The sequence below is a fragment of the Aphidius gifuensis genome, linkage group LG1 (assembly GCF_014905175.1).
Source record: "Aphidius gifuensis isolate YNYX2018 linkage group LG1, ASM1490517v1, whole genome shotgun sequence".
Taxonomy (NCBI): Eukaryota; Metazoa; Arthropoda; class Insecta; order Hymenoptera; family Braconidae; genus Aphidius; species Aphidius gifuensis.
Window position 1 is genome coordinate 5,563,313 of NC_057788.1, and position 22,560 is coordinate 5,585,872.

General features: G+C 25.1%; 6 protein-coding genes across 9 annotated transcripts; 3 read left to right on the forward strand and 3 right to left on the reverse strand.

Annotated features, from left to right (window-relative positions):
* Window positions 1-1,926: 1,926 nt before the first annotated feature.
* Window positions 1,927-4,587, forward strand: LOC122847882. Its single transcript, XM_044145740.1, has 8 exons — window positions 1,927-2,208; window positions 2,537-2,693; window positions 2,971-3,135; window positions 3,303-3,458; window positions 3,618-3,722; window positions 3,868-3,969; window positions 4,138-4,317; window positions 4,479-4,587. Exons 1-8 carry the CDS (start codon window positions 2,031-2,033, stop codon window positions 4,585-4,587), a joined length of 1,152 nt encoding a protein of 383 aa, XP_044001675.1. The 5' UTR covers window positions 1,927-2,030.
* A 5,450-nt stretch (window positions 4,588-10,037) lies between these two features.
* LOC122861179 (IST1 homolog) lies at window positions 10,038-12,169 on the forward strand. Of its 3 annotated transcripts, XM_044165391.1 has the most exons (6): window positions 10,038-10,136; window positions 10,249-10,564; window positions 10,650-11,103; window positions 11,182-11,325; window positions 11,423-11,476; window positions 11,602-12,169. In XM_044165391.1, exons 2-6 carry the CDS (start codon window positions 10,296-10,298, stop codon window positions 11,776-11,778), a joined length of 1,098 nt encoding a protein of 365 aa, XP_044021326.1. In that variant the 5' UTR covers window positions 10,038-10,136; window positions 10,249-10,295; the 3' UTR covers window positions 11,779-12,169. The 3 variants fall into 3 exon arrangements, with proteins under 3 accessions (XP_044021326.1, XP_044021328.1, XP_044021327.1); XM_044165392.1 differs by lacking the exon at window positions 10,038-10,136 and having other exon boundaries at window positions 10,137-10,564; XM_044165393.1 differs by lacking the exon at window positions 11,423-11,476 and having other exon boundaries at window positions 10,136-10,564; window positions 11,602-12,163.
* LOC122847883 (probable serine/threonine-protein kinase dyrk1) lies at window positions 12,093-13,277 on the reverse strand. The gene is made up of 4 exons (XM_044145741.1): window positions 13,215-13,277; window positions 12,865-13,112; window positions 12,610-12,787; window positions 12,093-12,401 (listed from the first exon to the last, which is right to left on the reverse strand). The coding sequence occupies exons 1-4, from the start codon at window positions 13,269-13,271 to the stop codon at window positions 12,093-12,095; spliced, it is 792 nt and encodes a 263-aa protein (XP_044001676.1). The 5' UTR covers window positions 13,272-13,277.
* A 544-nt stretch (window positions 13,278-13,821) lies between these two features.
* On the forward strand, window positions 13,822-14,811 carry LOC122861182. Its single transcript, XM_044165398.1, has 4 exons — window positions 13,822-13,845; window positions 13,914-14,345; window positions 14,422-14,561; window positions 14,646-14,811. Exons 1-4 carry the CDS (start codon window positions 13,828-13,830, stop codon window positions 14,809-14,811), a joined length of 756 nt encoding a protein of 251 aa, XP_044021333.1. The 5' UTR covers window positions 13,822-13,827.
* Window positions 14,806-16,419, reverse strand: LOC122861181 (1-acyl-sn-glycerol-3-phosphate acyltransferase delta-like). Its single transcript, XM_044165397.1, has 6 exons — window positions 16,261-16,419; window positions 16,018-16,190; window positions 15,788-15,949; window positions 15,373-15,708; window positions 15,010-15,229; window positions 14,806-14,918 (listed from the first exon to the last, which is right to left on the reverse strand). The coding sequence occupies exons 1-6, from the start codon at window positions 16,397-16,399 to the stop codon at window positions 14,881-14,883; spliced, it is 1,068 nt and encodes a 355-aa protein (XP_044021332.1). The 5' UTR covers window positions 16,400-16,419; the 3' UTR covers window positions 14,806-14,880.
* Window positions 16,408-20,729, reverse strand: LOC122861180 (1-acyl-sn-glycerol-3-phosphate acyltransferase gamma-like). Of its 2 annotated transcripts, none has more exons than XM_044165394.1 (7): window positions 20,388-20,729; window positions 18,910-19,147; window positions 18,668-18,840; window positions 18,422-18,583; window positions 18,000-18,338; window positions 17,694-17,913; window positions 16,408-17,607 (listed from the first exon to the last, which is right to left on the reverse strand). In XM_044165394.1, the coding sequence occupies exons 2-7, from the start codon at window positions 19,088-19,090 to the stop codon at window positions 17,522-17,524; spliced, it is 1,161 nt and encodes a 386-aa protein (XP_044021329.1). In that variant the 5' UTR covers window positions 19,091-19,147; window positions 20,388-20,729; the 3' UTR covers window positions 16,408-17,521. The 2 variants fall into 2 exon arrangements, with proteins under 2 accessions (XP_044021329.1, XP_044021331.1); XM_044165396.1 differs by lacking the exon at window positions 20,388-20,729 and adding an exon at window positions 19,227-19,392 and having other exon boundaries at window positions 17,120-17,607.
* Between the last annotated feature and the right edge of the window lie 1,831 nt (window positions 20,730-22,560).

Sequence of the window (22,560 nt, forward strand, 5' to 3'; positions counted from 1 at the left end):
ATATTATTTTTTCATTTAATTTTTTTATTTACTTGATTTTTTTTTTTTTTAAATAAATAGATATATAATTGTGATATTTAGTTATGACGAGTTTATTTTTAATTTTGAAAAATAAAACGTCAGTGTTTAATAAAGTTTTTTTTTTTTCAATTTATTTTTTTACTCAATCAATGTCTATGTAAAAAAAAAAAAATAATCAATTATTGAATTTGTGTAGTTTTCTAGTATAGCATTTGATTTGTTTTTCGAGAGTGAATGCTGAAAATCAATTTAGCCCTTTTCCGTTTATAATCTAACTTTAAATGTCTATGTCTCAACAAGAAATTGAGTCACTGAATTTTCAATTTATTTGTTGATTATTTAAAAGCTGCAGAAAATATATTTTTTCAATTAAAGTATAATAATTATTTAAATTGTATAAATGTATTTAAAATTATCAAAAATATACAATTATTATTATTATTATTGTTCTATATTTGAAAAATTATATAATAAATATGTATTTTTCTTTTTTCATCTACTTTTTTTTTTTTTTTCGTCAATTTTGTGTCAAGTTATGGATCGACACGTTGGAACACAAGTCGTCGACAACCACTGAATGCCGAGTGCCCGAGAAATTCATGCATAATAATCATATTCAGAAAAACGTCCCGTCCAAACCGTCGAGACGATCACGTCCACAGGGTGTCTAAGCGAGTAAAATGTATACCACGATATTCTTGTTTCTTCAACGCTGTGCATTTTCCATTTCTACTCACTCTCGACCTCTTGTCATGGCTTCCTTACTACCAACCCTTTTTCATCCCAATTCCATTCCTCTTTCCTCTACAATTCTGTCGCAACCCATCTCACTCACTCACTCACTCACTTACTAACTCACCCTCTATATAAAAGCTAAGCCGTGCTCAAGTTCTGCCGCGCCATCAACCCGCCGTTTCCCATTTTCAACATTTTTACCAACACCACCATCACCACTCAATGTTGCCGCATTTTCTTGTCTCTTTTCTTCATCTTTTCCACTTTTACTCTATGATAGTTTCATCATCACAGTTAATAGTGTGACGTTGAATCTCTTGGGGGAAAGATTTGTCGTTAGTTGATGGTTGAACGACGATGAGATCTTAGCATCGTTAAAAGCGATAATTGGCCTTCAAGATGGTCTACGGAAAATAAGGTACTTTAAACGATGCCCGCATACATACATAACATATTTACGATTATGATCTTTACAAACTGCAATAAAAAATATTACCCAAAATTTAAAAATGTATAATTAAAAAATTCACTACTTGAAGAAAAAAAAGTTTAAGATAGAAAATTCACAAGAGAAAGAACAGTTATATCAACTTTACATAATTTTTTTATAATTTTAATTTTTTTCTTTTTTACATCGCTTAAAGAATAAAAAATTTCATATTTGAATGAAACAAATGGCAATCAAAGATTCTCTCTATTATACTAATTTGAAAAAAAAAAAAAAAGTAAAAAAGACACTGAACAAATGGAGAAACAGAAAATTGAACCATCAATTCCCCAAAAGAATTGGTTTTCTTTTTTTTTTTTTTTTTTCTGTTCATCAGGGGTGAAATCTGAAAATCAATTAATCCCTGAAACCGCCCCCGCTCGGGCGAGTAATTGGCGCGGGAATGCGTTTATCGGGGCATAAACTGGGCGTATGAAAAAGGGGGTGAGAATATTTTGCAATAGCAGGAAACTGTTTCAGCGATGGGCAAAGTGGGTGCAGATTTTTCACGTAAATATAGATATATAGATTTGCACCAGAGGATTTGTTAAATATATATGTATGAGGATACACTTTTGCTTCTGATTGAGGTACACTTTAACATTTGGCTGTGGCAACACTGCAGTGTATGTAGGATTCTTTCTGATATCATACCATACTGTACCATACTGTCATACTGAGCCTCGTCGACAAGTTATCTATTAAATTTCATCAAAAAACTTTATGTGTTAGTATTCATAAGTGTTAAAAATTTTTGTTTAAAAAACAAAAATAAAAAATAAAAAAAATGAGTGGAATTTTAAGAAATACATTGCGTCTTGTTGGCACAGCAAAATATGCTACAAATAATTCAACATATCTACGATCCATGATGCTCACAACTAATCGTTTAAATCATTCATTGCCATTACTTCAATCAAATAATTTTAACGATAATAGATCAGAAATATCACATGCTACTCGAGGTAACGGATAAAATTAAATTATTAAAAGAAAACAAGGCTGTATTAATTACGAACAATTTACCCTGAATATAAATTGTGATTTAGAGTGAATTTGAGGTTATTTTATATAGTTGGATAAGTTTTTGCTACAGTTTGGTGTCCGTTGTACTAGCTAAATCTACTCTAATCACACTTTATTTTCATTCTAAATTGACGGAATTGGTACTAATAAATAGCCATTTTCATAAATTTCTAAATCATACAAAAACAAAAAAAATTTCAACAAGTATTATTATATATTTAATTCAAATATGTTTTTAAATTGTTATTATTTATTATTTTTCTAAAGCTAAAAAAATCTTGACTAATTTTTGGGGAATCATTCATGCTACTGGAAAGATAATATCAATATTTAAGAAAGAAATAAAAACATCAAATATTAGTGATTTTGAGGTATCATTTAGTAGCAGTAGAGCAGCATTATTTTCACAAGAAATAAAAAAAAAGTAAGTGGAATATTAAACAATAATTTCGAACCAATTCTTTTATATTTATTATTATATATAATTATATTTATTATTAAGGCCAGGTGCTTAACATCGAGTGACAAAATTATAACAACTTTTCACCTCAAATTTTTGTCCCACGATGACATTTATTAAGCACCTGGACCAAAAATTGACCTATTATAAGTACTGATAATTTATCGACGTATATCTTTATTAAACTGTAAATAAAAAAATATATGTCATTAATAATATTGTTATAATTATTATTTTACAGTTGTATTTTTCCTTCGAAATTCACCACCAAACTTAACGAAGAATCAATTAAACCTAAAAGCAATAAAACTGATGTAAAAAAAGAAACTTCATTTGAAATAGGTAATTGGAATGCATCACTTGCTGGTGATTCATTAGTATTACGCCTACAAAATAGTAAGAAAACGTAAGTTAAATTTTCAAATAATTTTTTGATAATGGAATATATTTATTATTATTTTTTCAAGTAAAAAAAATTGACCTATCATAAGTTTTAATTCATTATTTATGAATCTAATAAACTGTTGATGACAAATATACATTATTATTAATATTGTTATTTTTATTTTACAGGTTTATTTTGAAACACGCAGTTCACGTTCAAGCTCACATGAGCCCACCTAAAATTGCAAAGAATGGTAGTGTACTACACACTCCACAAAAACCTGATTCTAATATTGTAATTTCTCCCCTTAAAATAATATCAAAAACACTGTCGAACAGTTCAGAGTAAGTTAAATATTAATCAATTATTTCGAACGAATTTTTGGTTTTTAAAATTATTCAATTATTATATTTACTATTAATGTTTTATGAAGTAAAGAATTATTATTATCTCTGTCTGGATAAAAAATATACATCATTAATAATATTATTATTACCTTACAGAACAACTTTTCCACCTGTAAATGTTCCGATACCCTACCAAAAATTTTTCGAATTCGGAGATGACTTAACAGAGACTTCATATGAAGAAGAAGATAATGATAAATTGTAAGTCGAATATTAATCAATTATTTTGAATTAATTTTTTGTTTTTCAAAATATTTTAATTAAAATATTTGTTATTAATATTTTTATTTTTAAGTAAAAAAAAAAATAACCCATTATGAGTTTTAAAATTTGATTATTTATTTAGAACTCATGCTCCAAATAATTTTGGAAGAATGAAACTAGAATTTCCAATGGCTGTGTCACTTGAAAATCAACAAAAGATAAAATTGGAAAATAGTAATGATACGTAAGTCAAATATTATTCAATAATTTTGAACCAATTTTTTGTTTATTAAAATTATCCAATTATCATATTATTAATGTTCTATTAAGGGATAAAAATTGACCCATTCAACATTTATTATTTATTTATATCTCCAATAAACATTTAATGACAAATATTTTTTTTCCACAGTTTCACTGTCTATCACAGAGTTAGGATTCTAGCTTTTGAAGATGATTTACCTGATGATTTAAAAGTTTCTTTTTCGGATAAAAAAATAAATGTTACATCAATCGCTGAAGCTGGTATACTTCGAATCGGACTTGAGAGTGGTGATCTATCGATTAAACCAATGCACTTTAGTAATCGAAGGTAAATTGAATATTAATTAATAATTTTGAACCTTTTTCTTTTATTATTCAAATTATGAATTTATTTATTTTTTAATTATTATGAACATAATTGAAAAAATTCTCTGATAAACTGTTTATAAAAAAAATCCATCATTAATAATATTATATTTTATTTTACAGTATAATATTAAAACAAGAAGTCTACATTGAAGTTGACTTAGATAGTGCAGTACCAACTCTTCTTGTTTGCCCTTATTTAAAAACAACCTTTGGTGCCGATTTCAAGTAGTTTTTTTTTTTCTTTAAATATATGATTAATATACCTATATATATATATTTTGTTTAATATATTATAATTAAATTATAATAAAACGATTGGCATATTACTTTAATGGTTTTGATTATGATCTATAATTATAATATTAAATATTCGATTAATGATCATTTCTACCAAAAATATAAACAATGAAATTCATACTCATATTTGAACTATAAAAGTAAAAATAAATAACTTTTGATGTTTGGAAAAATCAATAATTTTTCAACTTTGTACCTACAAAATGAGTATTAAATAAATGTCATGAAATTATCTCCATTAAATAAATTTAAATAATAATTTGTCCAATACTTTAAATTGTTTTATTTTCAAGATAAATTTAAAAAAATATCACCCGCAGTTTTTTTTTATCTTTTAAAAATTATAAAAAAGACAATTGGGTCATTAATATTTAAGTATTATTATTATTAAAAATACTTTTTAATGTTTTCTTTCTTATTTTGATTGTGTTGCATTTTATTGCTGACTTAATTTCTGATATAATTTTTTTGTTTAGTAGGTAAAAAATATTTAAACTTCTGGACGATGAGTTATATAATTTTTTTGTTTATTTTGAAATAAATAACACAATTTTTATTGATTTATGAACAAAAAAAAAATAATAATATAATTTATAAAATAAAAAAAATTTGAGTAAAATTTTATCGAGTGAAAAAAATGAAATTTTCATTTTCAAATAAAAAAAATAAAAAAAAATAGTAAAAGGACTAAATTTAAATTTGGCAAAAGTTTGTATATATTTATTATAATATTTATATAGGAAGTGAATGAGTGTTGACAAAACGATAACGGTTGTTCTCATCCGTTGGTGACCCCAGTCAGACAGGAGTCAGAATCAAGATTCTCTGTGCATAGTTTGACCACTGGACCACACAGCATCTCTCAACTAGATGGGGTAGTTCCGGCTAACGGATTCACGCGGCTCTGACCTGACATTTACAGTAATTCTACCCTCTTTCATTTCTATTCTCTCACTCTTTATCACTCGCTTTCTGTGTCTCATTCGCTTTGTCATATAGCTTTGACATACCCTCAGTAAACTATCTCGAGACTACATACATATATACAATTCATATAGACAATGTACATATAGAAAACCTTTACAGTCATCTGGGAAATGAAACATTCTAAAGGTCCTTCGTATTAAAAGTTTTATGAATGGTGTTTCGCCAATCTTGACACGAACGCTCTTTTCCACCTTCCTATTTTCATATTCAATGCAGACCTTTTCATCTCACAAATCTCACACACAAGGCCTCCAAATATTTTTTAAATTTATTCCTTAACTTTATATTATTTTTTGAAATTATATGTATATTACTGAGATAATGTCTATCATAATTTTTGTCGGTGAAAAGACTAACAATATACATAGAAAAACTATTTTAAAATTATTATGTAACATCAAATCAATATAGAGAAATAAAAATAAACTTGTAAAATCATAATGATTATAATTCAAATTTTAAATAAAGACATTTAAATGTCACTTGATAAAAATGGAATTAACAAAGAAAATAAAATAAAAGAATGAGAAAAAAAAATGAAAACGTATATATAAAGTAAAAAGCAGTAGCATCGATGAAGCGCAAATTAATTCAACGCACCGGCTTCTCTGTTATGCTCCCGATATTTGGCAATGGTATATCATATATGCAATGTCTATAGATATATACATGCAATCACACTGGCTTTTGCCTTTTTAGCTACCAAAGTACCCGTTATATGTGCAAGGGGTTATATAAAATATCGAAGGACGCGCCAAAACGTATACAAAAATAAAAATAGATATGATAAAAAATTGTGCAAAATAGAGAAGAGTAACGAAAAAAAAATCAAAAAAAAAAAAAGTATTTCGAGGGATTTAAAAAAGTCTGGATGCTTTGACAATGAATATCGATGTTCTGTGATGATATAGGAAAGGGGTAGTGGCAAGAGAAGAGGGAACAATGCAGAATGAGAAGACTGGTAAAAGGGGTTGGTTGGTTGGGAGGTTGGGTGTATACATATATACGTATATATAGAGAGAGCTTGTGATGCCTGCAATTTCATGCAGGTGGCTTGCACGTCTGATTTTCAAACGCACAACTAGCCAGAGCTATATTCATATGTTGCAAGCTAGATTGGCTATGCACATATATGGAAATCCCGGTAAATCGGAGGCTTACATTGATCCATGCTAATTGCTCAAATATTCAGAGTTCACATTACCCCACTCAAATATCATGTCAAATGTATGAATCAAGTACAACTGCCATGAACATTAATATCTCCATTAATCATACAAAAATTATCATATTACCAATACAAAAATATTTCTATTTAAAATTTCTCTCCATTTTTTTTTAAGTGAAAAAAAAAATTCTGAGATTGATTTTTTAGAATTCTAATGATTTTCAGTCTGTTAGTCTGTTTTTCAACAAAGACAAGTGAAAAGAACAAGTGATTTCAAAAGTAAGTACCTCTTTGATATAAATAATAAATACATGTATGACTTTTCTTGCACATATTGACGTTCGACTTGTATTGGCCTCTCGACTTGCCACTGTACATATAATACATTCATCAAATCCCCAAGAGTTGTATGTGTATATACCCGCCCTTTTTTTACACACATCAAGTGCCTAGTGTACGAGTTTTTCCGGCATATCTTTCCAATCGTCTCATCTCTTTTTTCTTTTTTTTTTTTTTATTTCTGGCTTCTTCTTCACTTCTGCTTCTTTCTAACTAGTTTTTACTTTTTTTTTTTTTTTGTTAGCTCGCACCCTCGCTTTGCTTTTCATACTTGGAGTACTCGAGAAAGCATTTTCAACCCTCAGTATAAGGTTATGCGCGCAGAGAAATAGCATGGAGAGAAAAAACTTAGGGAGACTGCACCCTTCTTTAACAAGCAACAAGGGTGGAGAATTAATGAGTGAGGGCGCTCGGGCAGACACTTGTGGCTACCGCCCGAACTCTCTCTTTCTCTCTCAGTTACCGAACAATCTTCTTCTATATATTTTATCCTTCTATACAGATATTTACAACGAGACAGGTACTACAATATTTTGTGTACAAAAAAGAAGAAAAAAGTCAAAAATTCATTATTAATGACTAAAGATTTTACACAAGTATTTTAACTTTTGATGAACGTAATAAAAATGAAAAAAAAAAAATAATAAATATCTACTGGATAATATTACCAATTTTTTTTTCAATGTAATTATTGTTTATTTAATAAATAAAAATTAATTGGCACACGTCGCTTTTTTTTTTTTTTATTGTTTCTAGACTATATCTAGTGAAAATTCTTTTGTTTGCGATACAAAAGAAATGAACTAAGGACAATTTAAATTAACTGAAGTGGAAAAAAAAAAAAAAAAAACATTATAGCAAAGTTATAAAGTCTGCAATTTTTTTTTTTTTTTTTCCAAGGACAAAAAAAGTTTTAACACTGTGACAATAGTGTTCTCTTTTTTTTTTTTTTTTTTTGATTTTGTTGAATTTTCAGTCTTTCTAATTACACAAGATACTAATTGAAAATATATATAACTTATATATTGTTTGTGATAATATTAATATTATTTCAACTAATTAAAAAAAAATAAAATTTGTATTATGTATGGTGACAAATGGAATTTACATTTTCAAGAGAATAAATTTATGGCTGTTTGAGCCTGAGGTGAATTTGTCAATAAGGAATTTCGAGAATAGTGATATCGTAGTCATGGAACTATGGTTAGCTCGATTATCTTGTAGAAGGATAAAGCAATCACGTTTCAGAGAATGGTACGTAAAGGCTAAGGGGTAGAACGTGGAAACTGAGAACTTCAATCGACCCTCTTTCACCCCCTTCACATTTCAACCTCATTCTATGTCTAGATTTCTCTCACTCAATATCTATCTTTCTCGCCTGTTTCAAGCTTCTCAATCTATTGAATTAGCCCCACTTGGGGATTACAATGGTTTCGTAATTTTCTTTTTGAATTTATCCGGATTACAATCAATCAGAGTTTAGCACAAAAGACTAAATACATATCATCAGTATAAATACAAACATCAAAATACCAAAAAAAAAAAATACTGTCAATTTAAATTGTGACAGCATAATTAACCATTAAATAAAAAAAAATACTATTCTTATTCATAGTTGCAAGTGATTAATTTAATTTTTTATTTTTGAAATATTTACTTTTAATTTTAACGTCAACTATTCTTTTTATATAACGAAAAACAAAATCAAAAAAATAACTCGAATTTTCCAAGGGCAATATTATAAAACATTTTAAAACTATTTCTAAGTAAGTATAGTCAACAAGATAAAGGTGCTCAGTGTCTTTACGATAACATTCCAAGGACCATGCCTCTGTTTTAAAAATACCTTTGTATATGCGAGTGCAGGCTATTTCTCGAGGGAAAACGAGGCATGTTTATACATAAAGTTTAAAATAGGCAACCTGGTTATGCTTGTTAAACGATAAGTATATTGCAATTTTTTTTTTTTTTTCTTTTTTTTCTTATCAAGTATTTAGTTTGTTTATATATCGTAACTGCGTATATTTCGTGTAAAGTTAACTTTATGTTAGAAAAATAAATATAGTCATTTATATATAAATAGAGTCATTTTTTTACCTTTAAAAGTCGAGTCTGTTGACAATGATCATCGTGTGGTGTTGACAATAACCATGTCAATTTGGAGTAAAATAATTTTTCATCTAGAAAAAGAAAAATAAAAAACTATAAAATGATAATAATTATATGATGATTTTATGATATCATAAAATTGACGTACTTACATGATATCCTTGAGTGATTTTCACGACATGCCAGATGAAAGTTTTTCAGTGACTTCATCACCAGCGTCTGGTCCTTCATCCTTGACTTGTCAATGGGATGAAGATCCACCGGAAATTCAAATTTCCCATGATTTTTAGGTAGGTAATTATGTTCCAAAACCAGACCTTTATCACAATCATCACTTCTCATCCTGTAATTATAAAATAATCGAAGAACTTTTTATTAAATTCACCGGTGAGCAAAAAAAAAACAAATTGTGAAAAGATGCTAACAAGATATTTCTTACCTCCTTGAAAATATTTATAGAAAAGATTGTTGAATCACTTTTTTAACTCAATAATTATCGGAGCTTACGTTTAATAGCACAATAATATAAATTTATCAAACAAATGATAATTTTAACAATTAAAAATAATAATAATGACGCTACTGTAATGGATGATCACACAATTATAATGATTATAATTTATGAGAGAAAAACAATAAATAAAAAGAGAAAAAAAAAACCGTTAGACAAACTGAGAACGCCACCTAGCAAATTTGTCTGAAAACCTTTTTTTGAAATTATTTTACCGACATAAGACAAGCCGGCATTTTATTTATCATTTTTTTTTTTCCAAGAAAATGGCTGAGACTGTCATATGACACATAGTTCTATGTATACGAATGACGATATCAGCAATCAGTGAGCTACAATTACAAAAACATAATAATAATTTGTCAACGTAAGTTTTTATTTTTATCAAAATCATACTGCCAAGCCTTCTTATGATTTTTATTTTTTTCATTATCATACCATTTTGTTGAGCATTGTTAAATCATTTAATTAATTTACAGACAAAACAATTAATAACAAATAAAGAGTAAACAATAAGCCAACAAAAATGTTTGCAAGTGGACCAAATTATACAAAATTAAAAACAAATTTACGACTTGCAATAAATAGATTAAAATTGCTGGAAAAAAAGAAAACAGAATTGGCACAAAAAGCAAGAAAAGAAATTGCTGATTACATTGGAGCTGGAAAAGTTGAAAGAGCCAGAATTCGTGTTGAACATATTATCAGAGAGGATTACATGGTTGAAGCTATGGAATTATTGGAAATGTATTGTGACTTGTTGCTTGCTAGATTTGGATTGATTCAACAAATGAAGTAAATTTTATTATCATGACACTGTCGTCCATTTTTAATTATAAACAAAAAAAATATATAACTTTAAATATTATTATTTTTATAGAAACCTAGATGATGGACTTGCTGAAGCAATATCAACAATAATCTGGGCAGCACCAAGACTTCAAGCTGATGTTCAAGAAATGAAAGTCATTGGTGATATTTTAACATCAAAATATGGTAAACAATATACTGATGCATGCAGAGAAGAAGCCATTCCAACAATATCTGAAAAATTAAAACACAAAATGAGTGTTCAATCACCAGCAAAAATGTTGGTTGAAAATTATTTAATTGAAATTGCTAAAAATTATAATGTTGATTATGAACCTGATCCACAAGTTATGGCTGAAGAAAAAGATACAAATTTAATTGAAATTGGTAATAGTGGAGATTTACCAAATAACTTGGATCTTGGTGGAGGAGCAAGTGGTGGAGGTAATCCACAACCACTTGGTTTTGTTGGATTTCCACAAGCTCCATTGCTTCCACAACCTCTGTCAAATCAAAATGCAATGGTATAGTTTATTTATTATAATTAATTGTTATAATTTAGTTTTGTCGTTCATCAATATTATAATTTATTTATTTTATAGGGAGGTGGAAGAAACAGCAATGGACTTGCAATGGGATTTATTCCACCAGGTGTTAAAGATTCTGAGAAAGATCAAAATGTTCCATTCAATCCAGCTGCATTTTCTTACAATATTCCTCTGGATAATGCCAACTCAAACAACATTGTATGTTGATTACTTTTTAGTTGTTCCTATTTTTTTTTTTTAATTATTTATTCGATATTTAATAATAATAGTTTTATAAATTTTATGATTTTCACAGGAGAGTGATTTGCCGCCACCTTACTCTTCTTTTCCACCAGACATTAACAAACAAGTGATTTAAAAATTCATATTCATTAAAAATAGCTATTTAATTTTTTGTATTTTTTTTTTTTTAATGCAGATAATTATCATTGTAAATATTATATATGTTTCATTTGTTTTTATTTTTTTTTTCAGTCAAATAATAAGCCAAAACCACAACCAAGATCAAAAGTTACAATGAATGATTATCAACTACCAGAATTACCAGCAGTTCCAACTGATGATGACACACCTGGAACGACTGATAAAAATGATGATATAGACTTTGATGATCTCATGAAAAGATTCGAGGATTTAAAAAAAAGGAAGTAACTTTTTTTTTGTTGATTACTTTGTTCTTTTTTTTTTTCTATTGTGATTTAATATTCTTCCAAAATTAGTAATCAAGTTTTTTTTTTTTTTTTCGTTATATATTTTGCTAATATAATAATATTATTATCAATTAAATTTACATACGTTAGTGCCTTTATCAATTATTTAATTTAATCGTGAATTTTTTGCAAAATTAATTAATTAAATTTGCAAATAAAAATACTAAAGTAAATACCTAATAAACGTAATGTTTTTTTTCAAATATCCCTATTTGAAAATAAAAATAAGTACATGAAAAAAATATTCATTGATATTTAGTAGTTTTCGTCCCAATCTTCACAACCCTGAAAAAAGTAAGAAAATAAAAATTCATAAAATTTCAAATAATTAATATATGACTGGATCATTTTTTTTTTAAAATCTCCTGCCTCTCTTCCTTTTTCAGCAAAACATGTAAATAAACGTTCAGAAAATTTACACTTGTCTTGATTCATAATTGAGCTAACAAAATGGAAACATTCCATTATTGATTCTTCAATAAAATCACGAAGCATTGGATCTTGAACACCTCTCATTAATGTGCCTGTTACTGCTGAACGTTCTGGGTAACCACGTTGATCAACCTATTTAAAAAAATTTCTTTTAACAAATATTATTTTATTATAAAAAAGTAAATTGATATATTAATAATTAAATAACAAATGCTTACTAAATTTAGCTCATTAAAAAAACATTGAATGCTGCACTAAAAAAAAAAATTAAAATATATTATCAATTATTTTTTTTACATAGTTTAAAATACAATTTATCTGAGATAAATATTTTTAAAACTATATAACTTACGGACTGTCCAGAATGACCATTATTACTATTATCATCATCTTCCATATCTCGATTGTTTCGTTTCGCATTCCAATTATTATTTGAATTGCCATTTGACATTCGATTTGATCCCATATTTGAATTATTTCGAGAATTCGAAAAATTATTACGATTATTCCGATCATTTCTTTGAATCAAAGACAAGATTATTTAAATTAGAAAAAATTTATTATTTAAAATTAAGATATTGATAATTGTTTTTACCTTTGATTGTTGCGCATTTCATCTCGTCCCATTGATTGTGAGTCGTTTTTTCTTGATCCAGTAAAAAAATCATGCTCAAATAATATTTCATCAGAATTTGAATCTTCATCTGAGCTATTATCATTGTTGCTTGATGAAAAATTATCATCACCAGTTCTACTTGAGCCACTGTAATGATTTTTACATTTTTGCATTGTCCTTCGAAATTCATTGCTTATCTGTTGATTACCTGAACGACATCTCAGTGTCTAAAATTATTAAACAAAAGCTGTAAATATTTTTTATTTTAAATACCATAAAAATAAAACTCATTAAATTTATTTAATGTTATTTAAAAATATATTATTTACGTGAATTTGGTGGATCAATAAAAGTAAAAATACACAAGCTATTTTAACAGTGTTCATCTTGATTTAAAAAAAGTTTTAGAATAATGATAAAATATTTTAATATACAGTCTTTTATAAACAAGCTAATTATTCATCAATGTCAGTTTAAAAAATAAAATGTCAATCATAGTTTCTATACAAAATTATGCTTGAGTGAACTGATACATTGAATAAATATTTGAATTATTTAATTCAAATCTTCTTTTGTATTTTAAAAATATGACAAAATAATTGATGCTATTGTAAATATTATTTTATTTGACACAACAACAATGTGTATACAAATCAATTGCAAAAATATTTCAAAGTCTCATTATGTAAATAACATTACAATCACAATGAAAAAAAATATATATATTAAAAATTATTTAACAAGTAAAAGTGTGTCATTAGAAAAAAAAAGCTAAATCAAATATATAAGAAATAAAAAAAAATGATTTAGGTAAGTTTGTTAAATTTATATTAAGGTAAAATAATAGAAGGAAGTAGAAAGTTTATTGATCGGAGAAGCGTATCAATTGTTGTTTTAGTTTTTAATCTGATTTATTTATAACTGACAATCAGAAGAGACAAGATGTGCGTCAATTGTCTGGTGAGTTGTTAAATTTATTTAAAAATATAAATTAATCATTAATAAATTTATTATTTGATAATTTACAGTGTCTTTTAGGACTCATCACACTTTTGGATACAAAAATTGAAGGAAAAACTTATGTATACTCAAAAAATCCAATTTTTATACCAAAAATTTTAACTCGTAATTTAAAATTACATAATAACATTCCTATACGTTTCACTGAGGAAAATAAACATACTATTTATCGTGATATAAAAAATTTCAATGACCACAAACCACACTCAGCAAATAAGCTCATGAAAAAATATAAAAAATTACCTGATTCTCCTTCACTTTATCTGGAACCGCCAAAACTTTTAAAAAAAGATAAAAAAAATAAACGATTACATTTGAAAAAAAAAAAAAAATCAAAATACAATGTTAACGTAACAACAGAAACTTCAAATGATAAAAAAAATGAACAAATTCGTCCTGCTTATGAAAGAGATCATGCTCCATCACAACAACTTGAAGAGGTAAATAAAAATATGTATATTTATTTGTTTTTATAATAATAAAGCTAAAAGAAATTGTAAATATTTTTTTATACAGGAGACAAGTGAAACTAAAACGAAAGAAGATGACTACAAAGTTGACAAAGAAAAAGAGCCTGAAAGAAATAGAATTGACTTTCATATTCATAATCATGAAGGACCAGATACTTATATATTTGGATTTGACACTGGAGATGGGTAAAAACAATTTTTCTTTTCTGATTTATTTTATACGTATTAAAGTTTTTTTAATGGTTATTTTATTATTTATTTTTTTTTCAGAGACAACAGACAATTTCGAATGGAAGAAAGACATGAAAATGGTACAGTAACTGGTCACTATGGCTATTATGATGCTCGTGGAAAACTTAGAAAAATTTTTTACTCATCAAAGCCTTCACTTGGATACACAGAAGATCCACCCATATCAACAAGTGATTCTCGTTGACCATATTCTTTTAATACAATAATTTATAAGCGTTGAATTTCTAAAGGATGAGACAGCCTTGTTAATATCTCATGACAGTGAAATAGCTATGTTCATGGCTACATAAGCTGTTGATAAATAAATAATAATTATTATTAAATTAAATGTACTTAATTATTAATATGTTTCTATTTAAAAATATAATTTCAATATACTTACGAATTACCAAACAACTTGCAGCAATTAATAAACAAATAACGCTTCCAAATAAATAAAGTTTAATAAAAAAAATAAGCATTGAAACGATAATCAACAAAGCCCAAGTGACAACATTAATCAATGATAAATATCTTTTATCAAGTTTGTAAATTAATGTTTTTTCAATTCCACTTGTTGCAAAAAAATCTCCAGTATTGTTAAAACTATCAGCCATTTTATCCTGTTGAATAAATAAAAAAATTTTATTTAATTTATTTTTAAAATATCAACTGTAGAAATAATGGAGAGTAAGGAAATTAGTATTGGATCACTTGTCAATCAGAACAAGAGTGAAAAGATAAAAAAAAAAAAAAAACATCATACTTTCTCCTGAAACTTTTTATACAGCCAAACAGCAGCAGCCTCTTCATCAGGTACTTCAGATAATGGAATTCGTTTAATATAACAATGAGCATGAAGTTTTTTTCCTCTCAATATATTTATTATTGTTGGTTCAACTTGATCATCTGGATTGAATGCTATTTGTATATCATAAATTGCTACATTTTTACCTCTCAAATAACGTATAATTTCAATAAAACCTTTTGTACGTGGTGTCAAGTGATACTTTAAAATTGGAAGTCCTTTTTCTTTTGAAAATTTTTGACTTTCCAACAGATATTTCGGTAATACACGAGTACCTTCTGCGAAAAACAATAACTAAAACATTCAAACAAAAAAATTAATTGTATATTTATTTATTTTTTTTTATTTTTAAGCAATTTTTTTAATTACTCACCCACATTGGATCTAAATAGGAAGTTAATTGTAAAATTTTTGGTCCAATTATTCTCTTATCAATGTCCCAATTACGCTTTAAATAAATACTTTCTCCAAATTTCAATAACCATCCAAGAACTGGAAAATATTCAAGAGTATTTTTTGCAGACAATTTGAAATTCTAATGAAAATAAAAATCAAATAATATCAATAATAAATTATATAAAATATTATAAATATATTACTTACTCCTAATATTTTCATTCTGTCTAATAACATACAAGCAATAATCCAATCAACTTCATAGCAATGATTCATCAACACAAATCCATGCTCTTTACCATAATATTTTTTATAATCATCTTCATTCATGTATATTGATAACTCACTTCCTGACCACCAATCTCCAAGAAATACTACTTCTAAAAATAAATAAATAAAAACTTTATTTAACTAAACATTTTTAATTTAATAAATAAAACATAAACTCACGTGAATAAATTATATAGCATAGATAATAATTAATTTTACGATAATAATGTTTGTTGTAACGTTTTAGGCAAAAATATAAAATAGCTTGAATGATATTTATTATTAATCCAGATGTAGAAATTATTATACCAAGAAACATTGTGACCAAAGATGATCTTTTTATTACCTCAAATAATCCCATTTAAAATGTAAAACAAAAACAAGGTAACAAAAAAAGAAAGAATAATTATTTTTTATTCAGTGTAGAATGTAAAAATTTTAAAAACGTTGTGTTGACTTACAATCGTATGAAAAAAAAAATTGGATAATTGCAAAATTAAAATAGGTAAGTAAAAAAAAAATACTATCTTATCGGTGTTTGAGCATTCAACTTGCAATCTATTACCCTCAATGGCATGGAAAAATAAAGATAAACAATGTGAGTAGAAAAAAAAAAAACCAACTAGTATATTTATAATGAATTATTTGAATTTAAAAATTAACTATGATCTATCATCTTTAAAAATATAAAGCAAATAAATTTACAATATAATTTTTTTTCATTGCTTAATTATTATATTAATAAAAAATCAATTTAAATATATAAAATTGACATAAAAACATCAATAAACATTCTATACATTGCAAAATAATAAAAGATAAAAAATAAAAATAATTACTTGAGTTTAAATGATAATTTAAAACGGTGAAAAAATAAAATAATATTCTATGCATTTGGTGAACATTATTTAGTAATTATTTTTATCAAAATAAACATTATATTTTTTTACTTTTAGTGTAGTAAATATCATCAGTATCTATTTACAAAAAAAAAAAAAAAAAGAAAATGTTTCTCATAATAATAAAAAATAACAAGTGTATTTATTTATTTGTTATATTACAATTAAGTACTTTATTTCTTGACTATTTATTCAACAAGAATATTGTACAAATAGCGATGAGATTTTTTATTTTGTTCAACAAAGAAGTATGTCACAAAAAAATTATAATATTCATTCAAAAATAAACTAAATAATGTCAATAATATGGAATTTTTTTTTTCTCTAATCAATAATTTAAAAATACATTTCATGAATTTAATTTAGACAATCAGTCTATTGTCAAAACTGCTAATTGTAGAGAAAAAAAAAAAAAACAATTGAGACTAATGATAGTTATAAAAAAATTTATCAGACAAATATATTCGACAAATTAATTTTATTTGCTTATCTCCCCAAATTAAATTGAGTCGATAACTCAATATATTTTTTTTGTAATTCCGCTAGTCTGTTTTTTTTCCTGTACCATATGAAGAAGATGTTTTGCTTACTTCTGACATTGCAATAACTTTTCTCATCATCACATAAACTGTCAAGTAAAAAAAAAAAATACATTATAAATTGAAATTCTTTAAAGCAGTATATTTATATTAAAAATTAAAGTTTATAACTTACAGAATGATGCAACTCCTATTGCAATTGATACGTATAATGTCGATCCAGAGAGCACAAGTTGTGTAAAGGAATACGACATTGGTATGAGAGTAACTACTGCCCAAGATAAAGTATTGATAAATGAAAAATATCTTCTTTTAGGTTTATACAATTTTGTTCTTTCAACTCCACTTGTTGCAAAAAAATCTCCAGTCTTATTAAAACTCTCAGCAATTCTATCCTGCAATTAAAACAAAAAACAATTCAATATTAATAACAAATAAACTGTTTGATAATTAATAATAAATAAATAAAATAAATAAATACTTTTTCTTCGTATTGTTTGTGCAACCATGCAGCAGCTCCTTCTTCATCTTCTGGTACTTCTGATATAGACATTCTTTTCATATAAAAAACAGCACGTACTTTTTCACCATTTAATAAATTTGATATTGTTGGTTTAACAGTGGCATTTGGATCAAATGCAACTTGTATATTATATACTCCAGCATTTTTACCTCTCAAATGTGGTAGACTTTCAGTAAATCCTTTTGTTCTTGGTGTCAAATGATGCTTAAGAGCTGGAAGTCCTTTTTCTTTTGCAAATTTTTCACTTACTTCATGTTTTTTTGGAGTAAAACGTGTACCTTCAGCAAACAATAATAACTAAAAAATAAAAATAAATAATAATTTAACTTTTTGTTTATTCAATTGATTATTTAATTAATTTATTTTTATTATTAACTCACCCAAATTGGATCTGGATGATCTGCAAGTTCTTTTATTTGACGTCTAATTATATCCTTATCTTTATCCCAATTTCTTTCTAAAAATATACTCTCTGCAAATTTCCATGCCCATCCAAGTGTTGGAATATATTGAATTGATTTTTTAGCATATGTTTTGCAGTTCTAAATTAATAAATAAATCATCATTAAATTTATTACATACATTATAGTAATTAATGAAAAAAAAAAAATGTAATAAACACTTACACCTAATACTTGTATTCTGTCACAAAATATCCAACCAGCAAGCCAGTCAATTTCATAGCTATGATTCATCAATAAAAATCCATGCTCTTTGCCAAAATATTTTTCATAATCACCTTCTTTAATCCAAATTTCAATGGTACTTCCTGACCACCATTCTCCCAGAAATACCAATTCTAAATAATAAATATAAACAAAATGAGAAAACGATTCAATTAAAATTATTATTTAAATGTATAACTTACGTGAATAAAATGAATAACACAAATAATAATTAATTTTACGATAATAATATTTTGAAAATGGTTTAACTCCCAAATACAATATTATTTGAAATACATTAATAATAATTCCTGATGTAAAAAATGAAGTAGCAAACATCAAATGGACCACTGTTGATCTTTTAAATGACTTCACAAATCCCATTTTGTTTTTTGTTTTTTATCAATTAGGCATGTGCGTGATTATATATTTTTTCTTAATCTGTAACAAATGAAAATTTTCTTATTTAATTTTTTGTATTCATACATTGAATTGGTGAAAAAAAAAAACGTATTAACACCTTGTAAAGAAACGGAAAATTTATCAAGACATGTACTTGAAATTACACAGTATATGGCTGAGGTGGACTTTGATTTTATCAAGTTGAATTTCTAAAGATCTAAAGTCTCTTTTGTTAATATACATTCACATACAAAGACAATTTTTTTTTTTTCGTTTCTTTAATGGCATTTAAACTACTGAGTTTTAATATTTAAACATTGTTTTTTAATAACTAAAAATATATATTTGTCATTTTTGGTTTCATATTCTATTTCAACATTTTTTTCAACTCATTTTTTTGTGTTTTTACGTTTTAACAACATTTAAAATTGTATGCTGGTATTATTCATGTTTTTTTACATTGACTTGTTGTTGTTCTTTATGTTGTTATTGTTTTTTTTTTTTGTTTTCAATACATTTAGTTAACATTAATATTTATCTGTGCATTGCAAATTTCGATAGTTATGACTTATGATGAATTTAGTGCAAGGTCTTATTTTTCATTATGTAATTATTCTAATTAACTTGTATATTTTGCTTTTAAAAAAAAAAAACTAGGTAATAATATTTTTGTTTATTTAAATAACTCATGAATTTAGAATATAACAATTAGTTTAAATATTTACAACAATATAAAATAAAATTAACCAAAAGCTCTTTTATCAATAAAAAATATTAGAGAAATATTACATGTCTAAAAAATTATGTAGGTATACTTATTATTGGTAAAACTGTCATTTAGTTTATTAATTAATATATAATATAAAAATAATACCTATCTCCAAAAAAATCTCAAGTAAATTGACAGGTTAGAATTGACCAACATAAATAATCATTTACAAATTTGTTAATTTTAATAAACAATTAATTATTTAATTACATCATCATCAAAAACAAAATCAAAATTAACAGACAAGAAAAAAATATTTTAAATGAGGTCGAAAAATAAGTAATTAATAATAGACTGACAAATAAAAAAAGTGTTATGAAAGCAAGCATAGATATGGCGTGACTTGATTAGATCTTGTCATTGAAAATATTTAAAAACATAGAAAAATATATTATTAAAACACAAAAAAATTAAATGAAGGTGTTTATAAAACAAAAATATACAAGTACAATAAGTTTTTTTACATTGCTTCATTTAAAAAATAAAACAATTATAATTAAATAAACATACCTTTCGTCAAATGCACACAAGTAGTCCTAACTTGATTAAATAAAAGAAAATTTGTTTTTAATTATCATTAGTTTTTATTTAAATAAATAAATGATCCAGTGTTAAACACTTTTTTTCACTTGTTGAAAAAATATAAACTAATTTCTCAAAATCAATACAATATAGGTATTATTAAAATTTAGAGAAAAAAAAAACGTGCGAGTTAGTATCAAACTATCAAGCCAACTTTAATTAGACAAAAACTGACACGTTCATCGAATCATCGGTTGATTTCATTTGCATTTAGTATATGTGTATTGTTGTGTATCACATATATGACTCAATATGATAACGTACATATGTGTGTACACCTGTAAATAGGAATCATCATAAAAACCATTAATTAATATTTATTAGTTACTAGCACATGCGCGTTGACACAAAACTACAAACGACGCAATTTAAAAACAAAATAAATAATTCTCTAAATGATTTTTATTTATTAATTATTTAATTACTAATTACCAGGGTCGTTCAAAGTATAATGTTTAAATTTTTCAAAAAAACTAACAACTTTAGAAATAATAAAAATTATAAATTAAAAATGAGATCTTTGAATAACTTGCCGGTTGTTTTTTTTTTTTTTTGGATTGTAAAATTATGAATTAATTTTTAAACTTGAAATTGAAATAAATAAATAAATAATTGAATAATACACAATTGATAATTTAAAAAATTAAAAAAAAAGGGAAACTGTAAATGAACACACAAAAATCATTTTTTTTTTTTTTTTTTTTTTTTTTATAACACATTTTTCATTTTTTTGTTTTGATAAGTCTATGGTAATTAATTAATAACAAGAAAAAAAAAAGAAAAAAAAAATGTTTCTTCATTAATGTTTTTCTACAGTAATCATTAAAAGGTACAATTAGCAAATAACTATATTGTGTATTCGCTTCGTGTAATAATAGATAATAATGTATGTTTTATTATATATACATATGTAATATATGCATATTTATTTTATTTATATATATATATCCTTTTTATATATTTATTCAAAATTTATAATAACGCAATCTCTTGTTTTTCTCATCACGTATTTGACCATCATATTTTAATTTTCATTATTTTTTTTTTTTACAAATATAATACGATATTATTTTATGTTTATCTATTTAAAAAAATTTTTTTATTTTTTTTATAATTTATTTTTAAAAAGTTATTATCAACCATTTTATTATTTCTCATATTATATTTTAATTTTTTTTTTTTTTTTATTTTTCAAATTTTATTATTAAATATTTTTTATTTTAATATTTTTTTTTTTTACCATTACATTATCTATTTATATATCATTTTAATCAAATACTAAAAATACAAATATTTTTTAATTTATTTATTTTTGCACGCAAATTTCAAAAATACCATATTTGGAATTTTTAAAACTCTTTTTTTATTTTAATATATTCCTATTATATAATTTTTTTTTTATTATTTTTCTTCTTTTTTTTATATTATTATAGAACATTTATTTATAATTTTTTTATTTTCTTTTGTTTTGTTGCATTGTCATCAAAATTAAGGGGCTTATGAAGACATTGTTGTGCATGATTGTAAATTACACGAAAAAAAAAAAGAAAATTAGTGCTAAGACTTTCAATCAGTTTTGTTTTTTTTTTTTTTACAATTTTCATGATTATGATTTTGATTGGTTGATTTATGCACTGAAAAATAATTTCAGTATTTTTATTAATAAATTTTTATTTTTCTAGTATTATTTATAGAAAATTTACACAAAATGCATACCGATAAATTTCGGTTTTAATATATTAGGTAAAACATGATGAAAACTATAATAAAAAAAAAAAAAGAGGAAAAATACTATGGAACCCCTTGATAGTATGAGCAGCTTAAATTACACTTATGTGATAATTATTGTTGAATATTTACACATGAAGAATTTACTCTATGTATATAACTATACAATTGTTATTAATTAATATTAACATAATAATAATGATATCATAACATAGGATGGTACTAGTCTATTTAATTAATGTCAAACGGAATATTTTACATTGAAAATGACAATGCTATTTGCATTTTTATAATTGTTTTTTTTTTACCATTAAACTTTTTCAAGTCAAAAATTAATTGCTATTAAATATTAAATTTCTGTTGAAATAATTAG

Coding starts and splice junctions, on each gene's coding strand:
- LOC122861182 (XM_044165398.1), top strand. Junction 14,346..14,421: donor CATCACAACAACTTGAAGAG/GTAAATAAAAAT, acceptor TTTTTTATACAG/GAGACAAGTGAAACTAAAAC. Junction 14,562..14,645: donor GGATTTGACACTGGAGATGG/GTAAAAACAATT, acceptor TTTTTTTTTCAG/AGACAACAGACAATTTCGAA.
- LOC122861181 (XM_044165397.1), bottom strand. CDS start 16,399: ATGTTTCTTGGTATAATAATTTCTACATCTGGATTAATAATAAATATC. Junction 15,950..16,017: donor ACAGAATGAAAATATTAGGA/GTAAGTAATATA, acceptor TATTTTCATTAG/AATTTCAAATTGTCTGCAAA. Junction 14,919..15,009: donor TGCAAGTTGTTTGGTAATTC/GTAAGTATATTG, acceptor ATTTATCAACAG/CTTATGTAGCCATGAACATA.
- LOC122847882 (XM_044145740.1), top strand. CDS start 2,031: ATGAGTGGAATTTTAAGAAATACATTGCGTCTTGTTGGCACAGCAAAA. Junction 2,694..2,970: donor TCACAAGAAATAAAAAAAAA/GTAAGTGGAATA, acceptor ATTATTTTACAG/TTGTATTTTTCCTTCGAAAT. Junction 3,459..3,617: donor ACACTGTCGAACAGTTCAGA/GTAAGTTAAATA, acceptor ATTACCTTACAG/AACAACTTTTCCACCTGTAA.
- LOC122861180 (XM_044165394.1), bottom strand. CDS start 19,090: ATGGGATTTGTGAAGTCATTTAAAAGATCAACAGTGGTCCATTTGATG. Junction 18,584..18,667: donor ACAGAATACAAGTATTAGGT/GTAAGTGTTTAT, acceptor TTATTAATTTAG/AACTGCAAAACATATGCTAA. Junction 17,914..17,999: donor ACAAACAATACGAAGAAAAA/GTATTTATTTAT, acceptor TTTTAATTGCAG/GATAGAATTGCTGAGAGTTT.
- LOC122847883 (XM_044145741.1), bottom strand. CDS start 13,271: ATGAACACTGTTAAAATAGCTTGTGTATTTTTACTTTTATTGATCCAC. Junction 13,113..13,214: donor TATTGATCCACCAAATTCAC/GTAAATAATATA, acceptor TAATAATTTTAG/ACACTGAGATGTCGTTCAGG. Junction 12,402..12,609: donor GACAGTCCGTAAGTTATATA/GTTTTAAAAATA, acceptor TTTTTTAAATAG/GTTGATCAACGTGGTTACCC.
- LOC122861179 (XM_044165391.1), top strand. CDS start 10,296: ATGTTTGCAAGTGGACCAAATTATACAAAATTAAAAACAAATTTACGA. Junction 11,326..11,422: donor ATGCCAACTCAAACAACATT/GTATGTTGATTA, acceptor TGATTTTCACAG/GAGAGTGATTTGCCGCCACC. Junction 11,477..11,601: donor CACCAGACATTAACAAACAA/GTGATTTAAAAA, acceptor TTTTTTTTTCAG/TCAAATAATAAGCCAAAACC.